Consider the following 24,011-nt stretch of genomic DNA (forward strand, 5'->3'; position numbering starts at 1 on the left):
AGTGGCGATGTGGAGAGGAGGATCACCATAATCAGAATGTAATGTATAAAATAAAATCTGTTTTCAGTCAAAAAGCTAATCCTTTCATTAGTGTATACTTGGATTCTTTAAGGTAAATACCAAAGACTTGGGCTTTATGAAGATGTTTGGAGTCTTACTACATGCTAGTCCTATGGTTCATATTTTGTATTGATAATACTAAGGTCTGATCTTATACTGAGCACACAATGTATGCCTTTCCAAATCTGATCTACCCCTTTCATTTTCAAGCAGGAAGTGAAAATATGATCCACAGTCAAATACCCTGTGATATAAGCCACCTATGCAGTCCAATAAAAGCCACCATTTTTTCTTTTTTGTGAGCTCCACTCCAACTACATTTTAAGAATTGTCTTCCAGGGGTCCTCTGTTCATGCTCCCCCTTCCCCTTTTTTGGACTGCCTTGTGTCTCATTTGTTTCTATCACTTTGCATAAATTGGTCATGGGAGCCACCACTTAACACCGAAGATGAGCCAGTAGGTCAGGTTTTATTGACCTAGAGAACATGATCCAGATTTAAGTCCATATTCAGAATCTTTTACTTCAGCCATCCTTTCATATTCTGCAATGACTGTATGCATAGGATTGTGTGAGCATGCTTGTGTGCCTGGGTATACAATCACAGAATGTTCTGAGAGCACCTTGAAGTGAGCTCCCGTTCTGTTGTTTTTCTTTCTAAGGAGTTAATTAAAACCTTAGCATTTCATCTGCTTTTAATCCCAGCATTTGGGAGGCAGAAGCAGGTGGTTCTCTTTGAGCTCAAGGCCAGACTGGTCTACAGAACTAGTTCCAGGACAGCCAGGGCTACACTTGAAAAACTGGAAGGGAGAGAGAGATGGGGAGAGGGTGAGGGAGAAGGAGAGGGAGAGGGAAACAGAGACACACTGAGAGAAAGAGAGACAGAGAGAGGGAGAGAGGGAGGGAAAGAAGGAGGAAGAGAGACTCTGCTATCTTAGAATTTCAATATAAGGATTGAAATGTGCGAAGTGGAGATGTCAAAATAGCTTGATAATTTTAACTACTCAGGTTTATGAAGCCATTGCTAGTGTGAACGTTAAACAGTAGTAATGCTTTGTCCTTTACAGTTAAATGTGGAGTTCCTTATGAACTAGAAATTCCCCTTAAAGGTTAAAAAAGATTATCACATGACCTAGCAGTTTTATTCATCAATTCACTCAAGATAAATGAGAATGTGTGTTTATAAAAAGCCATGTATGAATATCTAAAGAAACATTATCCTAAACACTAGAGGAGAAGTAACTCAAATGACCCCAACTTGATGGGTAATAAAATGAGAGATGCCCACACAATGATGTATTGTCAACTACAAAAAAAAAAAGAAAGAAAGAAAGGAAGGAAGAAAGAAAGAAAGGAAGAAAAGAAAAATATTGGCAGATGTTAAAACACAAGTGAAATTGAAAACATCCTATGTGAATGGGAGCTAGGAAAAAATGCCCATGTGTTATCAAAATCCATCTCAGGAAAATGTAAAGAAAGGCTTTAGATCGATGGTTTTCACAGAGGAGAAAGACTTGGTACAGCACAGGTATGTATGAATTTACTTGAGGAGATGACAGAAATTACACAATTGGAAATGAGTTTTGCTTCTCCAACTTTATGAAGGTAATAAAAGACTGCCAATGTACACCTTAAGAATGAGTTTTATAAATTGGTAAAATACATCTCCAATTAAAAATAAATAACCTTGCATCATTCCTAAATTTTGCCAGTGGGCATATAATACAAACATATAATGTTATTTTAATAACATATAACTTAATTTTCTCTGGAATTCCTTGCTAAGCCATTACACAGTGGCTTTATCTGTTAAATAAATTAATATTTAATCAAACAATGTTTCAGTATCAAGGAAAATGGACAGTGGTATAACTAATTTGAGCTTTCAGTCTGGAAAACAAAATAAAACAAAACAAAAAAACTTTGATAATCAGTAGTACACAAATTTGGGTGTGTGTAGAACCATGACGAGAAAACCATCACACAGAATGGGTCTGTGCCTCCTCTGGATGGTGGATATTAGAGCTGCAGGCAGGAAAGACAGCCAACCTGGAACTTAGCAGAGCCTGGGGCACTTCAGGAAGCTTACTCCTATTGTAAAAGAGATGTGCGTGCACACACACACACACACACACACACACACACACACACACACACATATATACAGAATAAAATATACATAGTATATATATATATATATATATACTATATAATGTATGTATGTATGTATATAATGTATGTATAAGCTATAGTATACAGTATTTGTATATAATGACAAAGATATTAAGAAAGATATTAAGTAAGTCCATACACACTTCGGTATGGACAGGATGATTTTTATGTAACTTTTAGGAAAAACAGTGCTATTTATTAAACACTAAGATCCCACCTAGAAAAAAAGATCATTAAATTAAAAAATAATATTGGGTTGGGATTTAGCTCAGTGGTAGAGCACTTGCCTAGCAAGCGCAAGGCCCTGGGTTCGGTCCCCAGCTCCGAAAAAAAAAACCATAAAAAATAATATTGGTAATATATGATTACAAGCATTAGTTTAAAAAAAGAAGAAAAATGAAAGTGAGCCATCCTGAGCTCCCTGTGATGTGACTGGGAAGACATTTCTTTTCTTACAGATATAAAGCCTAGTGGGCCATATAAGACAATCTAATTTGCACCTTTAGGGGAGAGGTTTTGGCCGCATTGTTCCAGTGTAGGGAGGCTGGGCAAACATTCGTGACAAATAAAGAGATGGGAACTAATATCTCCTTTCAGAAGGCTTCAGGGGGATATGCAGGGACAAGAAAAACAGTGCTATTCTTATGCTTGCAGTATATCCAGGATAAAAGATAGATAGAATATATGTAATAATCAAGCTAAATCACAATTCTCTCAGAAATAAAAAAAGGATGACAGGTGCCCAATTTGTAGCAGCGACTTATCCTGTGAATCTTGTGGTTCTCCTGTGGGTTACAGAAATATCTATCAAAGAAAATCAGGGGCCCCTTATGGCTTACTTCACGGTAAGGCTAAGAAAGGGATAACATAAGGCATAATAAACCCTTAAGGCTGCACAGCACATAGTGCACAAAAAGGCTCACAATGTTATTAAAATCCAATAAAAAAAACTGTCTTGAGTGCTACATGAAGTTTATAATGACACATCGTGTATGGGAGACAGGAACAGGAACTTCCTGATCAATATTAAGATGTCACACCCAGGTATCTAGCTGATAAATTCCAGAAGGTACGACATAGGGAGTGATGGTTGAAGGGCCACACATACCAAAGTGCCTCCAGAAAGGGTTGGAGAAAAGCAGTTCAGGATAATAACTGGGGGGATGGGTATATTCCAATTAGATCTGTTTGGATTCAAGCCTTTCAGATCTTCATGTATGATGGTCTTTTAATATGTATTGAACATTATCCTCACAGGTACACTCATGATGATTATTAACACAAGGCTACTAATCATCTTTGGATTGTAGTCTTTCACACTATTTATTACTTTGTTCCTAAATTTTACATGTTTTCTATATATTTCATGTTATGTAATACTATATGTAACTATACATTATTAATTTTATTTCCCAATATTTGCTAAGAGCAAATATTGTATATTGTGTTTTGTATATTGACCCTTTATCCAACGACCTATTAATTACGCCAGCTGGTTCTTCCACTTCTTTTATGTTTTCTGCTCTTATTGTAGTGTAAACTAAATGTTTTAATTCATTCCCAATCTCCATTTGCTCCCTGGCCGTCTGTCACACTGGCTGGGGATTCCGAATGCTGCTGAACAGTGGTGTATGTGTGTGGACCAGGGAGGACGTGCTCCATGCTGTATCACTGGGTGCTAGGAAAACGATTTTAGATTAACTTTCAGCCTCACGGTGAGATCTACTGTTTCTTGGTTTGCTACGGTTATGATTTTTTTGTTGTTGTTATTGTTGTTTTTTGTTTTTTTGTTTGTTTGGGTTTTTTTTGTTTGTTTGTATGTTTTTGAGACAAGGACTGGCACTGTCATCCAGAATGATCTAGATGTTTTTATGAAGCCCAGGATGGCCTTCACCTCTTGATAATACTTGTCTTGCTTTCCAATCACCGAATGCTCAGATTACCAGTGTGATCCACCAAGCCTGGCTGTAAGACTGCGTTTAACCAGAAATGCGTGTTGAACTTTTTCCTGTATTTCTTTTATAAGCATATTTATTGAGATGAATGAGTGACGTATTCCAACCTATTAGTTACATAGGATGTTAATACAATGTTGTACTTAGTTCTAACGTAGTCTCATGGTCCTTTTCTCTTGCTCCCTACCCCTCTTAGTATTCTTTTTCCCTACCTGAATTCAATGTGTAGAAGGTTTGTGATGACTCATTTTTCCTGTCTCGTAATGTCTTTAAGAAAAAGAAGTTCCGAATGAGGGCTAGGAGTCTGGCCCAAGCAAAGGCAGACAGATAGAAAGGGCCTAGGTAGATTAAGGTATTTATCACAAAAGCACTTACGATGGCTAACTCCAGGTCCTCCAAGAGAAAGACACATGTGGAAGGCTATCCACACTCAAAAAAATTGCTTCAGTAGACTTTCAAATCCCCCACTGACTAGCTTCCCTGTCATTGTCTAGATTATCCAGAGGATCTGATCGCACACCATCCAATTCCCACAGAGAAAAGGAACTCATTCATCCCTCACGCATCTAAGAGTCCTGGCAACAGTCAGACTGAGACACTGCTCTTGCTCCTCTCTTTGCCCTGGGACATGATGTCTCCTAGTGTGCTTTGCTCTAAATGTGCTCTCTCTCTCTCTCTCTCTCTCTCTCTCTCTCTCTCTCTCTCTCTCTCTCTCTCTCTCTCCCTCTCTCTCTTTCTCTCTGTGTATGTGAGTCTGTTTGTGTTTTTTTTTTTTGTGAGTGTGTGTATACAAGCATGTGTCCACCCACACATGCATTCATCATGCGTGTCCATCCCGGGCAACATCAAGGCAACAGAAATAGACAAATAGGAACAAGTGTGCCCACCTAGCATGTGCTCACAAACAAGGTAGATAGTTTTAGCTGTTTTCTTCTCTTTTCACCTTGATTGGACTTTTAAATTGCCATAAAGACACTTATTTTTATAATATTACTGATATATCTGTATAACCCCTATTATTATCTTTTTCATACCATCCTTTGCAATATGGATCACTTGTATTTTTTTGTAATATATAATTGTGTTCTCTTTGCAGTGTTGACAATTGAGCCTCCTATGTCCTACATGGTAGTCAAGCATCGCATCCCCGGGTGACAGCTCCACTCCTGGGAGCTTAGGTGTGTTGCAATCACTGAGACACCTGCGGGTAGGAGGCAATTCTACCACAGCCATTTCTTATCTGCCCCCTCCCTCACACATTTCTACTTCCACATCTTTTTTCCCCCCTGAAAATAAGAACTGTACTACTTCACAACTGTTCTAAGACTTGTATTTGGATCACGGGTTTTCCAACCCTGACAACTAAAATATGCATTTTTTTTGAGTTTCCAAATTCTTCTTTACATTACATTTACCATTTTCAGAATAACACAAACGCTGTCCAGGCGTGAAACTCCATGAGTCTCCCTTCATAGTAATAGGAAGGAAAAGACTGAATACGCAAAGCATATAGGACCGCTGTGCACAAAACATCCTGTGCCAATCAAGTGGGTAAGGAGTGGACACACACCCGAGTCCTGCGTTTGTCTTCTGACTTTCACTTGCTCATCCACCTGCATGCAATCATCATCATCATCACACACACACACACACACACACACACACACACACACACACACACACACACGACAGGAACAGTGGAGCATGGATTTGAGGTCCCTGGACACATCAACCACACGCGTTATTGAATATGTTAATGAATACATTAAAAGTCCCCGTTTGATTAGTATGCCCCTTCTTTTAGCTAGTCATTGTCTGCCTTCTTTTGGGACACCTCAGAATTTTCAGTTGCCAATTTTAGAGCATACTTTTCTCCAAAACCCATTTTTTCTTTAAATTTTGAATCATGCTAGTTTTATTATCTTCATTGTTGGAACACGCGTGCCATAGCATACACGAGGAAGTCAGAAGATGACTTCCAGGTGAAGAATCTTGTCTTCCACCTCATGGATCTCAAAGGTGAAACCCAAATTGTCACGGTGTGTGGCAGGTACCTTTACCAGGTGAGCCATCCTTCGGGGATACAAAATTTCCTTTCTACTGGCACAATGACAATTTTGTCTTAGTCCTGCGCAGAAATGGATGCGAAGTCTCTTTTCTGTTACAGTTTATTCCGAAACTTGCTCCTTCAGGGGTTGTGGCTTTGGTTTTTGTCTCTCACTGTGCGCATGCGTGCGTGCATTCGTGCCTGTGCGCATGCGTGCCTCTTCGCATAAATGCAGGCCAGAGGGCAACGTTGGATTTTAATTATCAAATACCATGCAGTTTTCTTACACACTTTATTTTAAATTTGTATATTGTGTATCTGTGGGTGGGCCCTGCATAGGCATCTGTGGAGACCAGAAGAGAATGTTGTATCTATAAAATCTGCATTTACAGAAGATAGTTCTCACCGAGAGGTCTGTCTATCTTTCACCCCTTTTTAGATGGGCATCTAGCGCAGGCCAGGAACACACCAAGGCGACTAGGCTAGCTAGCCAGAGACCTGAGATCCACTTGTCTCAACCTGACCGGAGCCAGGACTGCAAACATGTGCCACAATGTCCAGATCTTTGTAGCTGTTTATTTTAAAAGAATGTCAACCTTTTAGCCCCGGCTACAGAGCTAAACCCATGCTATGTAGTTGAGGTTGACATCGAACTCACAGAGCAAGTGCTGGGATTAAAAGACTGAGTCACCATGTCCTTTACAATGCCCAGACTGTGACAAAGGTGAGTTCAGTTGCTCTTGCTTGAAAGGCAAGAACTAACTTCTCTTCTGTAGGAAAACAAAGGGGTTTATCTCAGTCTCCCTCCCTGTCTTTGCGGACCTCTGGGTTCATTCCGCCTCCTCAGGATCCAGCACTGCCTGTGATGATCTGGGTCTGCACTTCTCCATTCCAGTGGCTGCCTTTGTTTGGTTTATGGAAAACATTCCCACTGAATGATTAACTCGCCAGAGAAAGGAAGCCTGCGGCCAATACTGAAGGGCTTCACTTGCTAGCTACCACTTCCTCTGTCAGTTTCTTCAGCCCGGTAAAACCTCGGCTACGTGTTCAGGTTCCACCTCCTGTATCCCTGTGTCCGAAAACTCGGAGCAAAATAGGTCCACACAGCAGGTGTCCTGTGTTTTCCTTTTTGCTTTTGTTTTTGTTTTTGCTCTTGTTCGGCGCTTATAGTTTTGTGTATGGGAAACCTAATCCGCTAAAAGCTGTGCTGTCAGTCGTAACTGGAGTAGACTGCACCACAGCCCTGTTCACAGAAGTATTAAAGCAGCTGTATTTCCTATGAAATTTGTGGTTAAATAATGAAGACATACAGTGCACATTCAGTCTCTAGCAACCCGCCTCTCCTCTGCCTGCCCTGTTTTATTTTTATTTTTTTTGATATTGTAATTCAATTAAATAATTCCTTCCTTTCCTCCAAAATCCGCACATACCCTCCCGCTCTGTCCTTCAAATCCATGAGCTCCTTATTTCTTCATCAATTGCTATTGAATTGCTCTGGTAGCAGTGTCCTGATTTCTTCACAGAAGGGCAGACCTGCCCAGCTCCGAGCAGAGTCCAAGTCTTCTGTTACTCTTAGTATAAGGCACTGTTCCAGGATTTGCCCAGTTTAAACTCTTGCCAGCATCAGACATTAGACAGACGATTCCTTTCAAAGTTATGACTTTTATTTTAGTGAATTTTACATTTTATTTTAATACCTGCTTAGAAGACCTGCTCCTGACATTTCTACTCACTTTGATTTGTCAATTTATTCAAATTTGAAATATGGCATATTTAAATTTACCTCAGCGATGTGGTTGAGTTTTAGCTTTGTGTAAGAGTCCATTTTAAGTGTTGTCCTATTTAAGGAGAGAAGTGCAAGAAATAAAATCCATCATTTGTAATTTTAAATTTGTAATTCTAAGATATTTAGGTAATCAATCAGACAACATCTCATTTGAATCTATATTCCAAATGGAACAACACAGACCCCAGAAGATGATAACTGATTCTTAGTGGGGGGAGAAAAGAGAGAGAGAGAGAGAGAGAGAGAGAGAGAGAGAGAGAGAGAGAGAGAGAGAGAGGGAGGAAGGGAGAGGGAGAGAAATCTTAGAATTAGAAGAGCAATTTTCAAATTCATTTGGAACAACAAAAAAAAACAAAAAAAAAAAAAAAACAGGATATTGAAAACTATCCTCAACAATAAAAGGACTTCTGGGGGAATCATCATCCCTAACCTCAAGCAGTATTACAGAGCAATAGTGATAAAAATTCATGGTATTGGTACAGAGATAGGCAGGGAAATCAGTGGAACAGAACTGAAGACCCAGAAATGAACCCACATACCTATGGCCACTTGATCTTTGACAAAGGAGCTAAACCATCTAGTCCAAAAGGACAGCATTTTCAACAAATGATGCTGGTTCAACTGGAGTTCACGATGTAGAAGAATGCAAATCGATCCATTCTTATCACTCTGTACAATGCTCAAATCATCAAGATCAAGGACCTCCACATAAAACCAGATACATTCAACTAACAGAAGTAAAAGTGGGAAAGAGCCTCAAAAACATGGGCACTGGGGAAAATGTCCTGAACAGAACATCAATGACTTATGCTCTAAAATCAAGAATTGACAAATGGGACTTCATAAAATTGCAAAGCTTCTGTAAGGCAAAGGACACTGTCATTAGGATAAAACAGCAACCAACAGATTGGGAAAAAATCTTTACCAATCCTACATCTGATAGAGGGCTAATATTCAATATATACAAAGAACTCAATAAGTTTGACTCTAGAGAATCAAATCACCCTATTAAAATGGGGTACAGAGCTAAACAAAGAATTCTCAACCGAGGAATTTTGAATGACTGAGAAGCACTTAAAGAAATGTTTAACATCCTTAGTAATCAGGGAAATGCAAATCAAAACAACCCAGAGATTCCACCTCACATCAGTCAGAATGGCTAAGATCACAAACTTAGGTGACAGCAGATGCTGGCGAGGATGTGGAGAAAGAGGAACACTCCTCCATTGTTGGTGGGATTGCAAGCTGGTACAACCACTCTGGAAATCAGTCTGTCAGTTCCTCAGAAAATGGGACAAAGTACTATGTGAGGACCCAGCTATACCACTCCTGGGCATATACCCAAAAGATGCTCCAACATATAACAAAGATACATGGTTCATTATGCTCATAGAAGCCTTATTTATAATAGCCAGAAGCTGGAAAGAACCCAGATGTTTCTCAAGAGAGGAATAGATACAGAAAATATGGTACCTTTACCCAATGGAGTACTACTCAGCTATTAAAAACAATGACAATGAAATTCATAGGCAAAGGGATGGAACTAGAAAATATCACCCTGAATGTGGTAACCCAACCACAGGAAAAAAAAACCCACACATGGTATGCATTCACTGATAAGTGGATATTAGTCCAAAAGCTTAGATTACCCAAGATACCATCAACAGACCACATGAAGCCCAAAAAGAAGGAAGACGAAAGTACAGATGCTTTAGTCCTTATTAGAAGGGGGAACAAAAATATCCATAGGAGGAAATAGGGAGACAAAGTGTGTAGGAAAGACTGAAAGGCCATCCAGAGACTGCTCCACATGGGGATGGATGATGGATCCCATATACAGCCACCAAACCCAGACATATTGCTCATGCCGAGAAGTGCACGTTGACAGGAGCCTGATATGGCTGTCTCCTGAGAGGCTCTGCCAGAGCATAACAAATACAGAGGTAGATGCTCACAGCCAACCACTGAACTGAGAACAGGGTCCCCAGTGGTGGAGTTAGAGAAATGATTGAAGGTGCTGAACGCATTTGCAACCCCATAAGAACAGCTATTCCAACCATCCAGAGCTCCCAGGGAATAAACCACCATCCAAAGAGTACACATGGACAGACCCATGGCTCCAGCTGCATATGTAGCAGAGGATGGCCTTGTTGGGCACAAATGGGAGGAGAAGTCCTGCCAAGACTTGATGCCCCTGTGTGGGGAATGTTAGGGCATGGAGGTGGGGAGGGGTGGGTGGGTGGGTGGGGGTACACCCTCATAGAAACAGGGGGAAGGGGGATGGGTTAGGGAGTTATGGACAGGAAACCAGAAAGGGTATAATATTTGAAATGTAAATAAAGAATTATCCAATTAAAAAAAAAAGGATGAAATGGACTTTGCTACTCCCTGGATAGTCAGCTGTAGCATGTGCATAGAAGATGCAAATAAGTTGAGACCTACAGCAACTGCTCATCATCTCTCAATATCAGTCAGTGATAGCATCAAGATGAGTGACCTAGAGACTGAGATCTAAGTGGGGGAAGGCTGGCTTGCTGTGCTCATGCTGCACAGTCCTGGGAATTCTGACTACAGCATGCTCTCTATTCAACCTTTCCTACCACTGTTCGCCTGAGACCCTCTACCTCCGTCCCTTCCATTACTCCTTGAGACCCACACTGCCCCGTTCCCACTGTGCTGTCTTTCCTTCCTCATTACTTTCCAGCCCCAGCTCCCTGCTACTTGCCTCTCTTTGATCCTGATGGTTATTTTCTCCAACTCTAAGGACCTAAGGACCCAAGTTCCACTTCGAGATGCAAGCTCTGCTCTGACTTGGCACTTGTTTCCTCCTTAGAGGAAAGACTGCATACTCAATTCTTCTCACGCTTACAAAGTATATGTTCCCCGCATTTATGATTTCCTTTTTTGGATATTACTAGTGTGCGCCATTGTTTAAGAATGATGGACACAGCAACCTACACATCACCTGTGAACCTCTTTTTCTAGAAAGGATTTGGATGGTGCTGTGAAAACTCACTTAATCTTCGTAAACCTAGAAATGTCAGGAAGCTGGGGAGTGGGATCGATTAAAACACAAAGCTAAGCTCACACTGGTGTTATCTCCTTAACTAAAGCACCAAAGGAGAACCAAAAATAGGCCCGTGATCGTATGAGGAGTAATATCCAGAGGCTGTTCTGTATCGGCAAGGTATAGTTCCAGGGTCAGGACTGGTACACCAAGAACAGTGAGGAATAGCATACACCTCAGACTAAGGGTACCAGGTGCCACCATTTCTAACATGGCTTCCAGAATGAACACTGGAATGACTGCTGTTGTCCACTGCTGTCCACCACTGTCCACTACTGTCCACCACTGTCCACTACTGTCCACTACTGCCAACCCTGTTGTCCACCACTGTCCATCACTGTCCACCACTGTCCACTGCTGTCTACTACTGTTCAGCCCTGTTGTCCACCACTGTCCACTACTGTCCACCCCTGTTGTCCACCATTGTCTACGAGGCACAAAAACAATGGCCGTCAGACAATAACTGCATCAATATAATGTATTTGATAGAAGAATAATATTTAATGAAAACCAATATAATAAAAAACATTGCAAAACTTATGTAAGTGAGGAGTCTTAGGAGAGCTAATGTGTAGGATAGTTCCGTCTACTCCTCCTACGAGGATGTACAAGAATTGTTGACTTTAAATTTACTATTAACCAAACTTGGAACACTAAACTAGCCAGCACTGCTGCAAAACGTGGCATAGTTAGCAAAATATCCAGGGAAGGAAGTAAGAATAATTCCACTAAAACTATGCAAGTAGAGAAAAAATTGAAAGTAAGAGGAGAAAATAAGATAGCAAAAATTTTCCTGTATCTATCAGAAACCAGAATGAATGCTTTGCTTCCGGGAAAAAACAAGCACAGGATAGAACACTCATTGACCAGACAGTCAAGATGCAGAGAAAAGAGCAAAAATTCACAAGATCCAACTACTGCATTTGGTGGCAGGAAGAATACTGTAGATATTCTCACAGTGAGCAAGTCTGGTTTTAAAGCAAGAGTACTAGTAGGAATAAAGAGATTTAAAATATAATAATAAAAGTCAAATGGACATGAAAATGAATGAAGTCTACACGTAAGGCTGCGAAACCGATTATATAATGTAAAAGTAGACAGAATCAAAAGGAACCTGGTGGATCTCATTCAAAGAGGCTGAAGAGTAGAGGTTTCGACAGGGCACTCTGAGTAAACACGGAAGCTAATGGGCAAAAGTCATGAGAAAACCTGTGGAAGCTTTGAGCGATGTACACTCAGGGTAGTAACAATGCACTTCTCCAGTGCATGTGGAACATCTACAAAACACAAACGCTTGGAAAGCAATGCCTTTCAGACAGGTGAAATTAGAAATTATATATATGTAGTCCTGACCAGTCTGGAACTTGCCGTGTAGACCATGTAGACCAGGTTGGCCTTGAACTCATGAGATTTGCCTGTGTCTGTCTCTTGAAAGCTTGGATTAAAGATGCGCACTACCACACCTAGCCAGAACAGATATAGATATAGATATATAGTTATAGATATAGATGTAGATAGAGATATAGATTCTGTAGGCTGATGAGATGGTTCAGTGGCTAAAAGCATGTACTGCTCTTGTGGATGACCTGAGTGCAACTTACAGAACCCTTATCAGGAACCACAAAACTACCTAAACTCTAGCTCCCAGGGCTCTCATGCCTGTGGCCTCTCTATTCAAGGGCACATACCCATGCAGAGATAGATACACACATGCACACAATTTCAACTAATAATAAATCTTTTTTTCAAAAGGTAAAGTTTCATCAGTAATCTGCATTTTATACTTTTGCCAATTTTAACTTACCTCTAAATTAATGAATGTAAAGAGTTATGAAATTTTAATATAATTAAAACCTCTTTAAAATATGAACATATTAAATATGAATTTGGCAGGATATAGATAATAGCAGAGAAAACATTAGGATTAAGTAATATTAGAAAACAGAAGAAACTAACTTTAGTTCTAGAAAGGAAAACTATGCAGAAAATAATGAAAAAATACCAGCATCCAAGACATTTTATTTATATATATAAAACAGTAGCTACACACTTAGGATGTGTCTAACAGTAGCTATACACTATATATATATATATATATATATATATATATGGTAGATATATACTTATGGCATATATAACAGCAGCTACACACTTATGAGCTTAAGACACACAACATTTTAAGACTTCATTGACAGACACTAAAGAATCAGAAAAAAAACCCAGTAGTTGACAATGGAACACCCAACATGCTAATTGAGGGTTGCAATTCTCCTCAAATCAATTTACGTGTTTACTATAGATCATAATGAGGATATATTTTAAAGAACATACACCTATTTTAATGTATATGTATATAGAGTAAAAAAGGCATGTACACACACACACACACACACACACAAAGATATGATGCTAACTATCAGAGTAAGAGTGAAACAAGGAGATGTGTCCTGTGGTGATGGTCAGCATTTACTCCAGCAAGCTATGTTGACTTTGATCATGGAATACTGGCATATAACTATGAGATGCGGGAAATGTTGGCCACGCAATGGCTGAAGTTTGATAATGATTTGGCAAGGCAGAGAACTGCCTCTGGGATCATTGGATGCTGATGCATGTCCCATGCAAGGGGCTTGGGATTGGATAAGGGCTACAGGGATCCAGCTAGCATGGTCATAATGACATGCTTGATGGTGGGTGTATGAATATTTATATTATCATCAATACCTCATGTTTATTTTAACTACTGTGTTATAAATTAACAAAATCTTTTGGGGTTATATGAAGAAAAATAACTCATGGTTTGAACCTCTGGCTCCTACACGTTCTCATTCTGCAGCTCACACGAGTTTCACAGGTTGCACTTCCTTTTATATTTATTTCCCAATGCTATTACTAACGATTCCATCACAGCAATGATCATGCTGAACACAATTTACTTATTAGAAGATCTAGTCCAAAAGCTGGGAGTTAACGTAGAAAAGTGTGTGTTTCACAAGCATGGGATCCCTGGTTAATCCTCAGCATCTCTAGAGAAGCACTCATGTGGTACGGTGTGCTCCTAACCCCAGCCGTGGGGGCACAGAGACCCCTGCAGAGGGCTGGCCAGCAGCAATAGCCAAACTTTATGCCCTAGGTCTCAATGACAAACCTTGTCTCATAAATCAATGCTGGTGACTTCTGAGGGACAACACCTAAGGTTGGGCTCTGCACTCTGCTGCCATGCATATACACTGGCAGCTGCCCCCATCCCCACCACACACACATAAGAAGAGGCATACACAAACACATGCACACACAAACACAGGAAAACCTGACACAAAACATACGTAGTGAACATCAATTTAAAGACATGCATATGGAAATGTAGCCTTTGTGGATGAAGGTACAAGTCAAGAACCTGAGGGGTGAAAAGGGAGGCGATTAGGAAGCAATGATTCTAATGAAAGAATAACGATGTAACCATCCCAAATAACAGGTAAGTACCTGCATAGACAGGGTGTTTTTTTAACCCAGTATTTGATGGCAATAATGAGTTCACGCACAGGAGTCATTAAAACAATGAGCTACGAATGCTATAGTGGAATGAATTACCAAATATGAAAATATATAAGCACACTTTCACAGAACAGGAAAATTTTATCTTTTAAAATATAGAATAGGGTTTATTCAGGGCATGGGGAGGGGAGTTAAGAGGGTAGTAGAGGCAGAGAGAGAGAGAGAGAGAGAGAGAGAGAGAGAGAGAGAGAGAGGAGGAAGAAGAAAAGGAAGAAGAGGAGAATGAGGAGGAAGAGGAAGAAGAGGAGGAAGAGGAGGAGGAGGAGAAGGGAGAGGAGGTGGAGGAGGAGAAGGAGGAGGAGGAGGAGCAGAAGGAGGAGGAGAAGGAGGAGGAGGAGGAGGAGGAGGAGGAGGAGGAATAGAGAAGAAGAGGAGTAGAGGCTGACCATGAGCACATGAAGAGAAGAGGGGAGGGGAATGGGCAGAGAAGGGACAAAGGGGGAAGAGGGTAAGAGAAAGAGAGCAAGAGAACAAGAGAGCAAGAGAGCAAGAGAAAGCAGGCAAGCAAGAAAATTTTCCTAAGGGTTACTTCCTTAATGATTTTTCCTAGATACAGTCATCACACAAATTGGCTATATTAATGGGTATTCAAAGACACAGCAAAACAGCAGGATAACTGGCCTCAGGAAAACCTCAAAACAAAAATAAATTACTTCAAGTACCTATGAGGGGGTACACTTATTTTAAAATTGCTATTCTATTATAGTTATAAAATTTATACTATTTATAGTTATTTTGTGAAGATTAGAACTAGGCTTGGTGGTAATTTGTGTGTTTGGACACTTGGTCCATAGTGGTGCATCATTTTGGGAAGATTATAGAATCCGTCTGCAGTAGAGCCTTTCTGGAGGAAGGATGCCACTGGGTAGGCTTAGAGATTTAAAGTCAGGCCTTACATCTATCCGTTCACGTTCATCCATTCATATACGTTCTCATTTTCTCTCTTTCTCTCCCTCCGTCCTTCCTACCTCTCCTTTTGTGTCTCCCTCCCCTTCCCTTCCTCTTTCTCTACCTCCCTTCCTCCTTCCCTACCCCCCTTTTTATCTTTCTTTCTTCCTTCCCTCCTCCCTCTCTCTCCTTCCCTCTCCCCTTTCTCTGTCTCCCTCTCTCCCCCTCCCTCCCCTCCCGTTCTCTCTCCTGTTCTGTTTCCCATGGACTAATAAAATGTGATCACTCTGTTTCCTGCTAGGCTCACTTCATGCTCCTGCTGCCAGGCCTTTTCTGCCATGGTGGACTGTATGCCTGTATACATGTAAGCCAAAAAAGAAAACAACAACAACAACAACAACAAACAACTCTTTTTCTACTGAGTTGCTTTATGTCAGAGTACTCAATCACAGTAATGAAGAGTAGTCAATGTAGCCACTAGGATCTAACTGCCGTTTCCACAAACAACCTCATCCTGATAAGCTTTTCCTGATTTATTTATTTCAAGGTTTGGGAACTTTGTTAATTGCAACTGATGGCTTCGTTTTTTTCCACTTAATAAAGTCACCAACATGACAGAATGTAGCAAGACACATGTTGATTAACCTCTCAAACTGGTAGACTACAAAGGTAACATGGGAGCCAAAAGACTGTGTTTTAACTATAACATCTCTGCTTTGCTTCAGAATAGACATCAAAGTACTGGTCGAGAAAGACCCTACCAAGGACAGGAACCCATTCACCCCAAACATTCTGTAACTGATCGCTCTCAAGACTGTTGCGTGCTAATTCATATATCACCAATATTTCTGTGCCTATATGTCACGGCATAATAATTTAGGCTTGTGGCACAGACGATGCCATTGTGGGTTTGAGAAGAACGTTGTATCAGGTTATTAATATGCTCATTACAAAGGTGAAGTGGTTTTAAAGGGAGAGTGGGACAGTGACCTGTTGCTCACAGCTTCAATATACTGCCAGGGGAGACATTCATCAATAACTTACCAGCCTCGAACTGTGGGAGCAAAGTAGAAAGACTGGAATATCAGGTAAAGAGATTTTTCTCTGATGTGCTCTATCCCATATTTTCCCTCCCCGGGATCATCTTCTTCTGGTCATCTAAATGCTTATTGGTGTGTTTTAGAGCTTAGTAAGTTTTGTGTTTCAAAGTATAGCAAGCAGTCATATACATTTAGTTCCGAGGAAAATAAAAGGCCCCCCCACTCACTCACACTTGAGTGGGTTTCATGCCAGGAGGCAACAAAACAAGTGGAAACTTAGAGAGTTTGTTTTAGTTAAATTCATGTCCCGTGCATTTTTTAAAAATCCTAAGAATATTCCATTGCATTTCCGTGCTAAATGAGAGATCTGGTAGGGTAAAAGGGAATTTTGAAATAATATTTGTAACTGTTCTGCAAGCATAACTGTAGTGACCTCTAGAAAGGTATAAACCTTTTCGTTAATGTTAAACTAAATTAATTAAGGCTTATTCGTTTCAAAAGGCCCAGACGAATACAATAACCTTTCCCTCATGACTTCCTGACATCAAAAGGCCAAATTTTCGTAAATGTATAGGTTCAAGAAGGCCATTTGTACAAGGGCAGGCAATAACTGGCTTTAAATCCTTTTAAACCTTTCACAGGCTGAGTGTAAAAATAACTGCTTTCAATGAAAACGGAACTGCTCTTTCAGAAGCGGCTAGTAAAAGAACAAAAATTTATTTGCATCAGACCGTCCTTCCAGTCTGATTTTTTCAATTCCCCCTTGCAGTGGGAAGTCGACTTTGGTATAGCAGAAAGAAAACGGATTGCAAAATGTTCTGTTACAGAATCATTAGCTTTGACAAATCTTCTAATATTCTGCCATGTGCTAACTGATTGCACCAATAATGAAGGAGAAAAGGAACGCAGGTGTAGAAAGGTTTAAAGGGGAATAATGGATCTGGAATGGTTACGTTTGGTTGGGGGACTGGGAGGGCAGGGCATTGGTGGGAATATCTGGAGGGTAAATAACACTGAAGACTCTGGTATTCTGTTTAAGCTCCACCCCCACAGCTACCTGGCAGCAGCCAGGCATGCTCCGCCCCACGGTTGCCTGGCAACAGCCAGCTGTGCCTGACACTATAAAAGGGGCTGTTTGCCCCCTCCCCCTTCTCTTATTCCCTCTTACCCTCTCTTACCCCTCTTGCTCTTTGTTCTTCTCTGTTCTTCCCCTCCCCCAACCCCCCCACATGCCCATGGCCCGCCACTTATTCTCTCTTCTACTCTTCTCTCATTAAACCTTTCCAGGTGGAACCATGGTGTCTTAATATTTTCTGTCCGGGTAGGGGCTGAGATTCAAAGCCCTAACAAAGACCTCTTGAAAAAGTCTTCCAGAAACATTGTGAAAGCTTCCTAGAGTATAAGTATGCACACTTATCAAGAGCTAAATCAGGGTTACCATGCAGGGAGGTGGCAATGCCTACTAGACACCACAGGCCAACATATAAAATGCCTGGTGAGAGGAAAGGATTATCCCTTTGGAGCTGTTGGCCAGTGAGGCTCCCACACATTATAACCTGTTGCCTAGGCTATTCATCATCCCCCAGAAATGGAAGGTAAGACCCTATTGCTGAAGTCATCTCATACTCAAGTCGTAGAACACGGAGAAATCCAAATGGTGTTAACCTGGATGCTTCCTGCGTATTGGCTAGCTTGCCTAGTGCTAGAAGGTGCTACTCACACTAATGGAGGAGCAAAAAGGAGTGATCACCATCCACAGGGTTCCTGCTGTGAACTCTGCCAGAAGCAATAATGACTGGCCCGGCAAGGCACATCCACTGCTTGCACTAAGTGGCACAGACATCTGAGAGGAACTATTTTTTAAAGCCCTACCCTGCAAGATGAAACCGATAACTGGCATTGTCTCTGGACCATGGACCCGTGGCTAGACAGGTCATAGTCCCTAGGGAGAAACTACTCTCATTATTCTGCTAAATGGACATAGTATTAAACCAACTTCTATTGATTTATCATTATAACTATGAAGGCCTCTCTTAGCCCTCATCAGAGAAACTGCTAGCTACAGCTGATGGTGGTTAACATAGAGACTCTGAAGTGGCCGAGGTGCGGAGAATAAGAAACTAGAGGATGTTTAACCCTAAAGAGGACATCATGTTACCTATATCATTACCTTCTTGAAAGGCTCAGGGACCATTGTGGAAGAGAGGAGGTAAAGGAGTGTGTGTCCCATGGGTGGTGGATGACTACAGGGAAACAGTGCCATCCACAGACAGCAGAGCAGAGCATTTAGGAGCTAACAGCATCCGTGACCGCATGCACGAGATCTGTGTAAGCTGAAGCCAGACAAAGCCTAAGCTACGGAAGGGCGGGTGGGCAGATATTCTTGACCTAGCTGAGGAGTTATTAGCAATTGACTACAGAGGGGAGAGGGAAAACCAGTTCTCTCTAAGAGCACAGCCTCTGATAAATCAACCCTATTCCACCGGAAGGCTGCATATCCGGTAGTATATGGGCAGCATTAAATAGATTTGATAAGTTAAAAATGAGAGAGTTAGGTAGCGAAGAAAAGTGGATCTGGGTGGAGTTGGGAAAAAGGGGGTTGAGTAGGCACAAAACGCATTATATGAAATTATCAAAGAAACAATTAAAAACACACAATTATGTAACATCCGAATACAGTTTTCATATTATGTTCATGTTTGCTTTTAAAGTTCGATATTACAGGAATGCATGAAATTTGTCCGGCTTGAATGAGAGAGAGGGACATATGATAAAGATGAAGATCGAGAATTCAGAAACAATAGGAATTTCAGGATTCCACTCTCTGTGTCCTCTTCTGTGTCTATGAGTTCACGGGTGAGTGCAGGTTGCATGGGTGGGTAGAAGCTAAAATTAATGTCTAGTATCTTCCTCAATCACTCTCTGTTTAAAAAAAAGGACTCAATTTTTAATTATTTGTCTGGGCATGTGTCTGTGTAGGCACATGCATGTGGACCCAATTACTTGCCAACGTGATAGATAGCCTGGGTCTGGAGTTACAAGTGGCTAGGAGCTGCCTGACATGGGCGCTGGGAACTGAACTCACATCTACAGGAGTCTGAAGCGCCCTGAACTGCCTAGTGGACGCTCCGTTCCTTCTGCCTCCTTTTCTGAGCTAAGATTATTCACTGACCTCTGGGCTTGTTGATGTCACTGTACTTGATGGTCAATAAGACCCAGGCGTCTTCCTGTTATGCTGTCCCAGCTCCATCTGCAAGCAAACAGTTTTGCATCTACAATTTTTTTTTGGTGGCTTCAAAGATGCTAATTCAGGTCCCGATGACTGAGTCATCAACTCGGTAATGTGCACATTCCTATTACATATTATGACAGGCAACCATATAGTGCATTGAGAAAAAGAATCTCCTTTGAGAAGTTAGGCCCCATGGAGCCTCCATATGTAAAGTGCAGGCAGAATTTATCAGAAGTGTTGGCGTTCAGAGCTCCACTGATGCCCTTCATTTGGTATATTAAGGGTCGATTCTGCCTTGTTGAAACATCTTCACACTTGTGAACAATTTGTAACATTTCTACAACCTTTAAGTAATTGTATCTGCAAAAACATTATTTACCCTAAAACAAACACTGCAGTCTAGTTTTTTTTTTTTCTTACTGTACCTTTCCTGGAAAGCGAAAAGGAAAACCTAAACGATGCTTGGCATGGTTTTGAACAAACCATGTTAGTCTATCAGGAGAGGACAAGAAGAACACTTCGAACTGAGCTCCCTAGAAGGGGACATGTCTGGAGAAAGGAATGGTCTCTTTCCATTCGTGTCCACCTGCCTGATCATCAACTAACAAACTAGTTGATCCAACAACAATGAAAGAGGGAAGGGTTTATTCAGCTTATACTTCCAGATCCCAATCCATCACTGGAGGAAATCAGGACAGGAATACAAGCAAGACTTGATCAAGTAGGTAGGAGCTGATGCAGAAGCCATGGAGGGGTGCTGCTTCCTGGCTTGCCCACATGGCTTGCTCAGCCTGCTTTCTAATAAACCTCAAAGACCACCAGTCCAGGGATGACAGCACCCACATTGATCACTAATTGAGAAAATGCCTTACAGTTGTAGCTCATGGAGGTATTTCCTCAACTGACACTCTCTCCTCTATGATGATTCTAGCTTGTGTCAAGTTGACGTACATCACTGGAAATGTAATAGCCAGACTTTAGAAAACATTGATATTTTAAGTGACAATCTTATTGTATTATATAAGAAAGTAAGGCCATGTTGCATAATGTTCGTTTATAGACCCTCCTGACAACTTTAGATGCTAGGGTGACTTTTAGGGAACTAAATTGACTTTAATAAATTCTGTAATGTCGTCTAGAATCACTTTGTCAACTCTCCAAATAGAGATCGTCTGAGGCAACACATAAGAAAACATGGTTTACATCCTGTCAGAATGACAGGAGATGTACACAGGTATTCAGAAGGTAAGAAAAGTGTTCAAGCCTTTGGCAGAATAAAGGCCCCTTGAGCTTTTGGTCTGTATTATACTTTAATGCAGTATCAAAAGAATAAAGTCCTTTTTACATAATAGGAACTAGAAGGTTGATATTGAATACATTCTGTCACTGAAGCTGTTCAACTTTGTCCTTTTTCTCAGTAGTGGCTTTGAATACATAGGATTAAGGGAAGAATGAACAGTCACCATGCAGTTTCCAGTGGAAGCAGTGGGTATTTACAACAGGAGACTCCGTGTCCCTCTCACTCTACCCCAGTTAGCTACTGCTTTTTATTGCAAACTAACTCATCTCAGGCTGTTAGTAGAGGGTTGATTTACACTTTATACAGAGGCAGGGAGAGGCCATCAAACCCCAGGGAACTAGAATTACAACCTTCTCTAGATGCTGGGCATTGAATCCTGGTCTTATGGAAGAGTAGCCAGTGCTCTTTATCTGTGAGCCATCTCTCCGGTCCCATATTAATGTAGGTACATATGGAAAATATATACGAAAGGTTTCCTAGCTTTGGAGTGTCAGAAGGATTTTGCTGCCCCCCCCCCGTATCTATTCCTGTATTCCATTGTGTTATCATTGTGTAAGAGGACCCCTAGCACAAGACTGGGGTTAGTAGAAAAGCAGGTCTCTTCATAGCTAACGGGGGAAACTTACTTAGCTACCAGAGGAGCAACATGGTTTAGATAATCCACTTGAATGAAGAAAAATCCCTGTTATTATGGGTCTTAAGCTACCCAGCAGGGGAAGAGTGGGAAACAGGAGGCTTGTGTGAGATGGGTTGCCAGAGATACAGTCTCCTGTAGGCTGATGAGAAGAACCTCTCTCCTTACCAGCTTCAGAAAGAACTCATGAGTCAAGGTGACTGGGTCTTCTACTTTGCACTTTTACTTACAGCACAGTTAAACATTAAGTTTTTCTTTGAGGTTGGAATCTCCCCCACTGACCAGCACTGGCTCCCATACAGTATCATACCCTTCAACCTAAGTTTCCTTGTAGGAAATCACAGTCCCTTGTTAAGCTGCCTAAAGTGTCTTTGTCTTTCTCCCAGTCTTCCCAAAATCAGAGACATTACTCATCTAAACCATGAGATTGTGAAACTGATAACAAGGGGAAGGGAAACAGAAGAGGACAACTTCAGGGTACAATTTATTGTGCACCAAAATGTGAAATTCGGAGTATCAAAAATTCATTTGTTAACAATTTTAGCATTTAAGTGGAAAGCCCTTCGGTTCCTCGGATTTCTTCTGTAAACTTCTGTTTCCAGAAACAAGACAATATGAATTGTCAACTGATTTACCTCAGGCTGGACAGATACGGAATGTCTGAGGTTCTCTGTACTTAGCTTTCTATGGGGTACTTGTCATACAAGAACCGAAGAACACCAGGTGAGGTAATGGTGGCCATGTTTTACAACTCACACAATCTGAATCATGGTTGTACATGTTCTCACAACCATCATGGTCTCCCTTGAAAGGCAGACCCATTGTTCGGCTTAAGTAGGAGGTAAAAAACAAAAACAAAAACAAAAACAAAACCAAAAACAATCAAAAAACAAAAACTGTATTCTTTGGGAAAATAAAATAGCTATTCCATACAAGTGGGTGGTGATGCATGACACAGGCATGCACACACACATACTTACAAACATAAATATACAGCCGCACTCACTTAGTGGTTGGGCTTGTACCCTATGATGATGTGGTTGAATATTTATGATGGCCACTGTCCCATAAACACTAGAATGTTTGTTATAAAGTCTCCTAAAGGAAAAGCTTCCTCATTCTGGACTAAAACGCTCTCTACTGATCATGTTACATTGCGAGGACCCCTGCAATTGCAACTCAGAGCAATTAAAGTGGTGACCATAGTAAGACACGTAAGTTTGCAGGAAATGGTATCAAATATTCTGTCAGTGATCCTGGAGAATGTGTGGCACATGCTCAACCCACCCCATTGTTATAATGAGACGTTTCCATTACACAATCTACACTGTACCCTCCACAGAATATTCTGGAAGGTAAATGTGTTTCATAGGAAGGATAGAGATCCAGTTAACAGAGACAGCATTGCCAACTCACCTGATCCTACCCCTGGGGCGCTCAGACTGCTCTGACATAAAGCTTGTGCTGCTGAGGCGTGAGGTACTGCTGGCTCTGGAAATGGCGGACACATCACTGACATCACTATCTGAAGACTTGGCAGACGCGTTATCACAGCTTCTGTACTGATCTTTATGTATGTTGTACTAAAGATTAAACACAAGAAAGGATGAGCTCCACCATCGGGTCACAGAACACAACACACACCGACCTTGAGGTTAAGGACTGCTTTACCTAAAGGAAACCAATGGACACCTCTGTCAAGGACAGAAGGGCAACTGAAGGGCAGGGAAGCATTCAGATTATAGAGAAATCTCAATAAAAACCCAATACCCTTTCAATGATGACATACGACTTTGGAAGAGTGAACACACACTTGGAGTGCTTGCATGGAAAAATCTGGGGAATTATCTGAACATGCTTAAAACCTGATATCACATTTCTCATTCTTTTGAAAATTTACATTTCATCATTTTCTTATCTTGAATAACATTAAATTTTGGACTTCATTAAGTCATCATTGCAAATTTATCATGGGGGGGGTTAATCAGATATTATTTCTACTCAATTTTTATTGTCCTATTGGAGTGGACCATGTAGTGAATATATAATATTTTAACTATAAAAAGTGCCCCCATCTTTCTAAATACAAATAATTTAAGTAATCGTTTTCTCTGGTAACAGAAGGAAAGAACTATATACAATTACATAAAATAAAGTATTAGCACCCCTGCTATCGCCTACTAAGCAAGTTAATTTTAGCTCTGAGAGCAGTGAGTGGGTAACACCTTAGTTAATCTTTGACCAAGTCTCATTTTCTCTACTGCTTCACAGCATGAA

At 40.9% G+C, this 24,011-nt stretch overlaps 1 protein-coding gene across 1 annotated transcript in view; it reads right to left on the reverse strand.

Annotated features, from left to right (window-relative positions):
* Rims1 (regulating synaptic membrane exocytosis 1) overlaps positions 1 to 24,011 on the reverse strand; it is a 497,773-nt gene that overhangs the window by 64,130 nt on the left and 409,632 nt on the right. The window contains 1 exon segment of the mRNA XM_032900856.1: positions 23,151 to 23,317. Within this exon segment, the coding sequence (XP_032756747.1) occupies positions 23,151 to 23,317 (167 nt within the window).

This window comes from Rattus rattus, chromosome 4 (assembly GCF_011064425.1).
Source record: "Rattus rattus isolate New Zealand chromosome 4, Rrattus_CSIRO_v1, whole genome shotgun sequence".
Classification (NCBI taxonomy): Eukaryota; Metazoa; Chordata; class Mammalia; order Rodentia; family Muridae; genus Rattus; species Rattus rattus.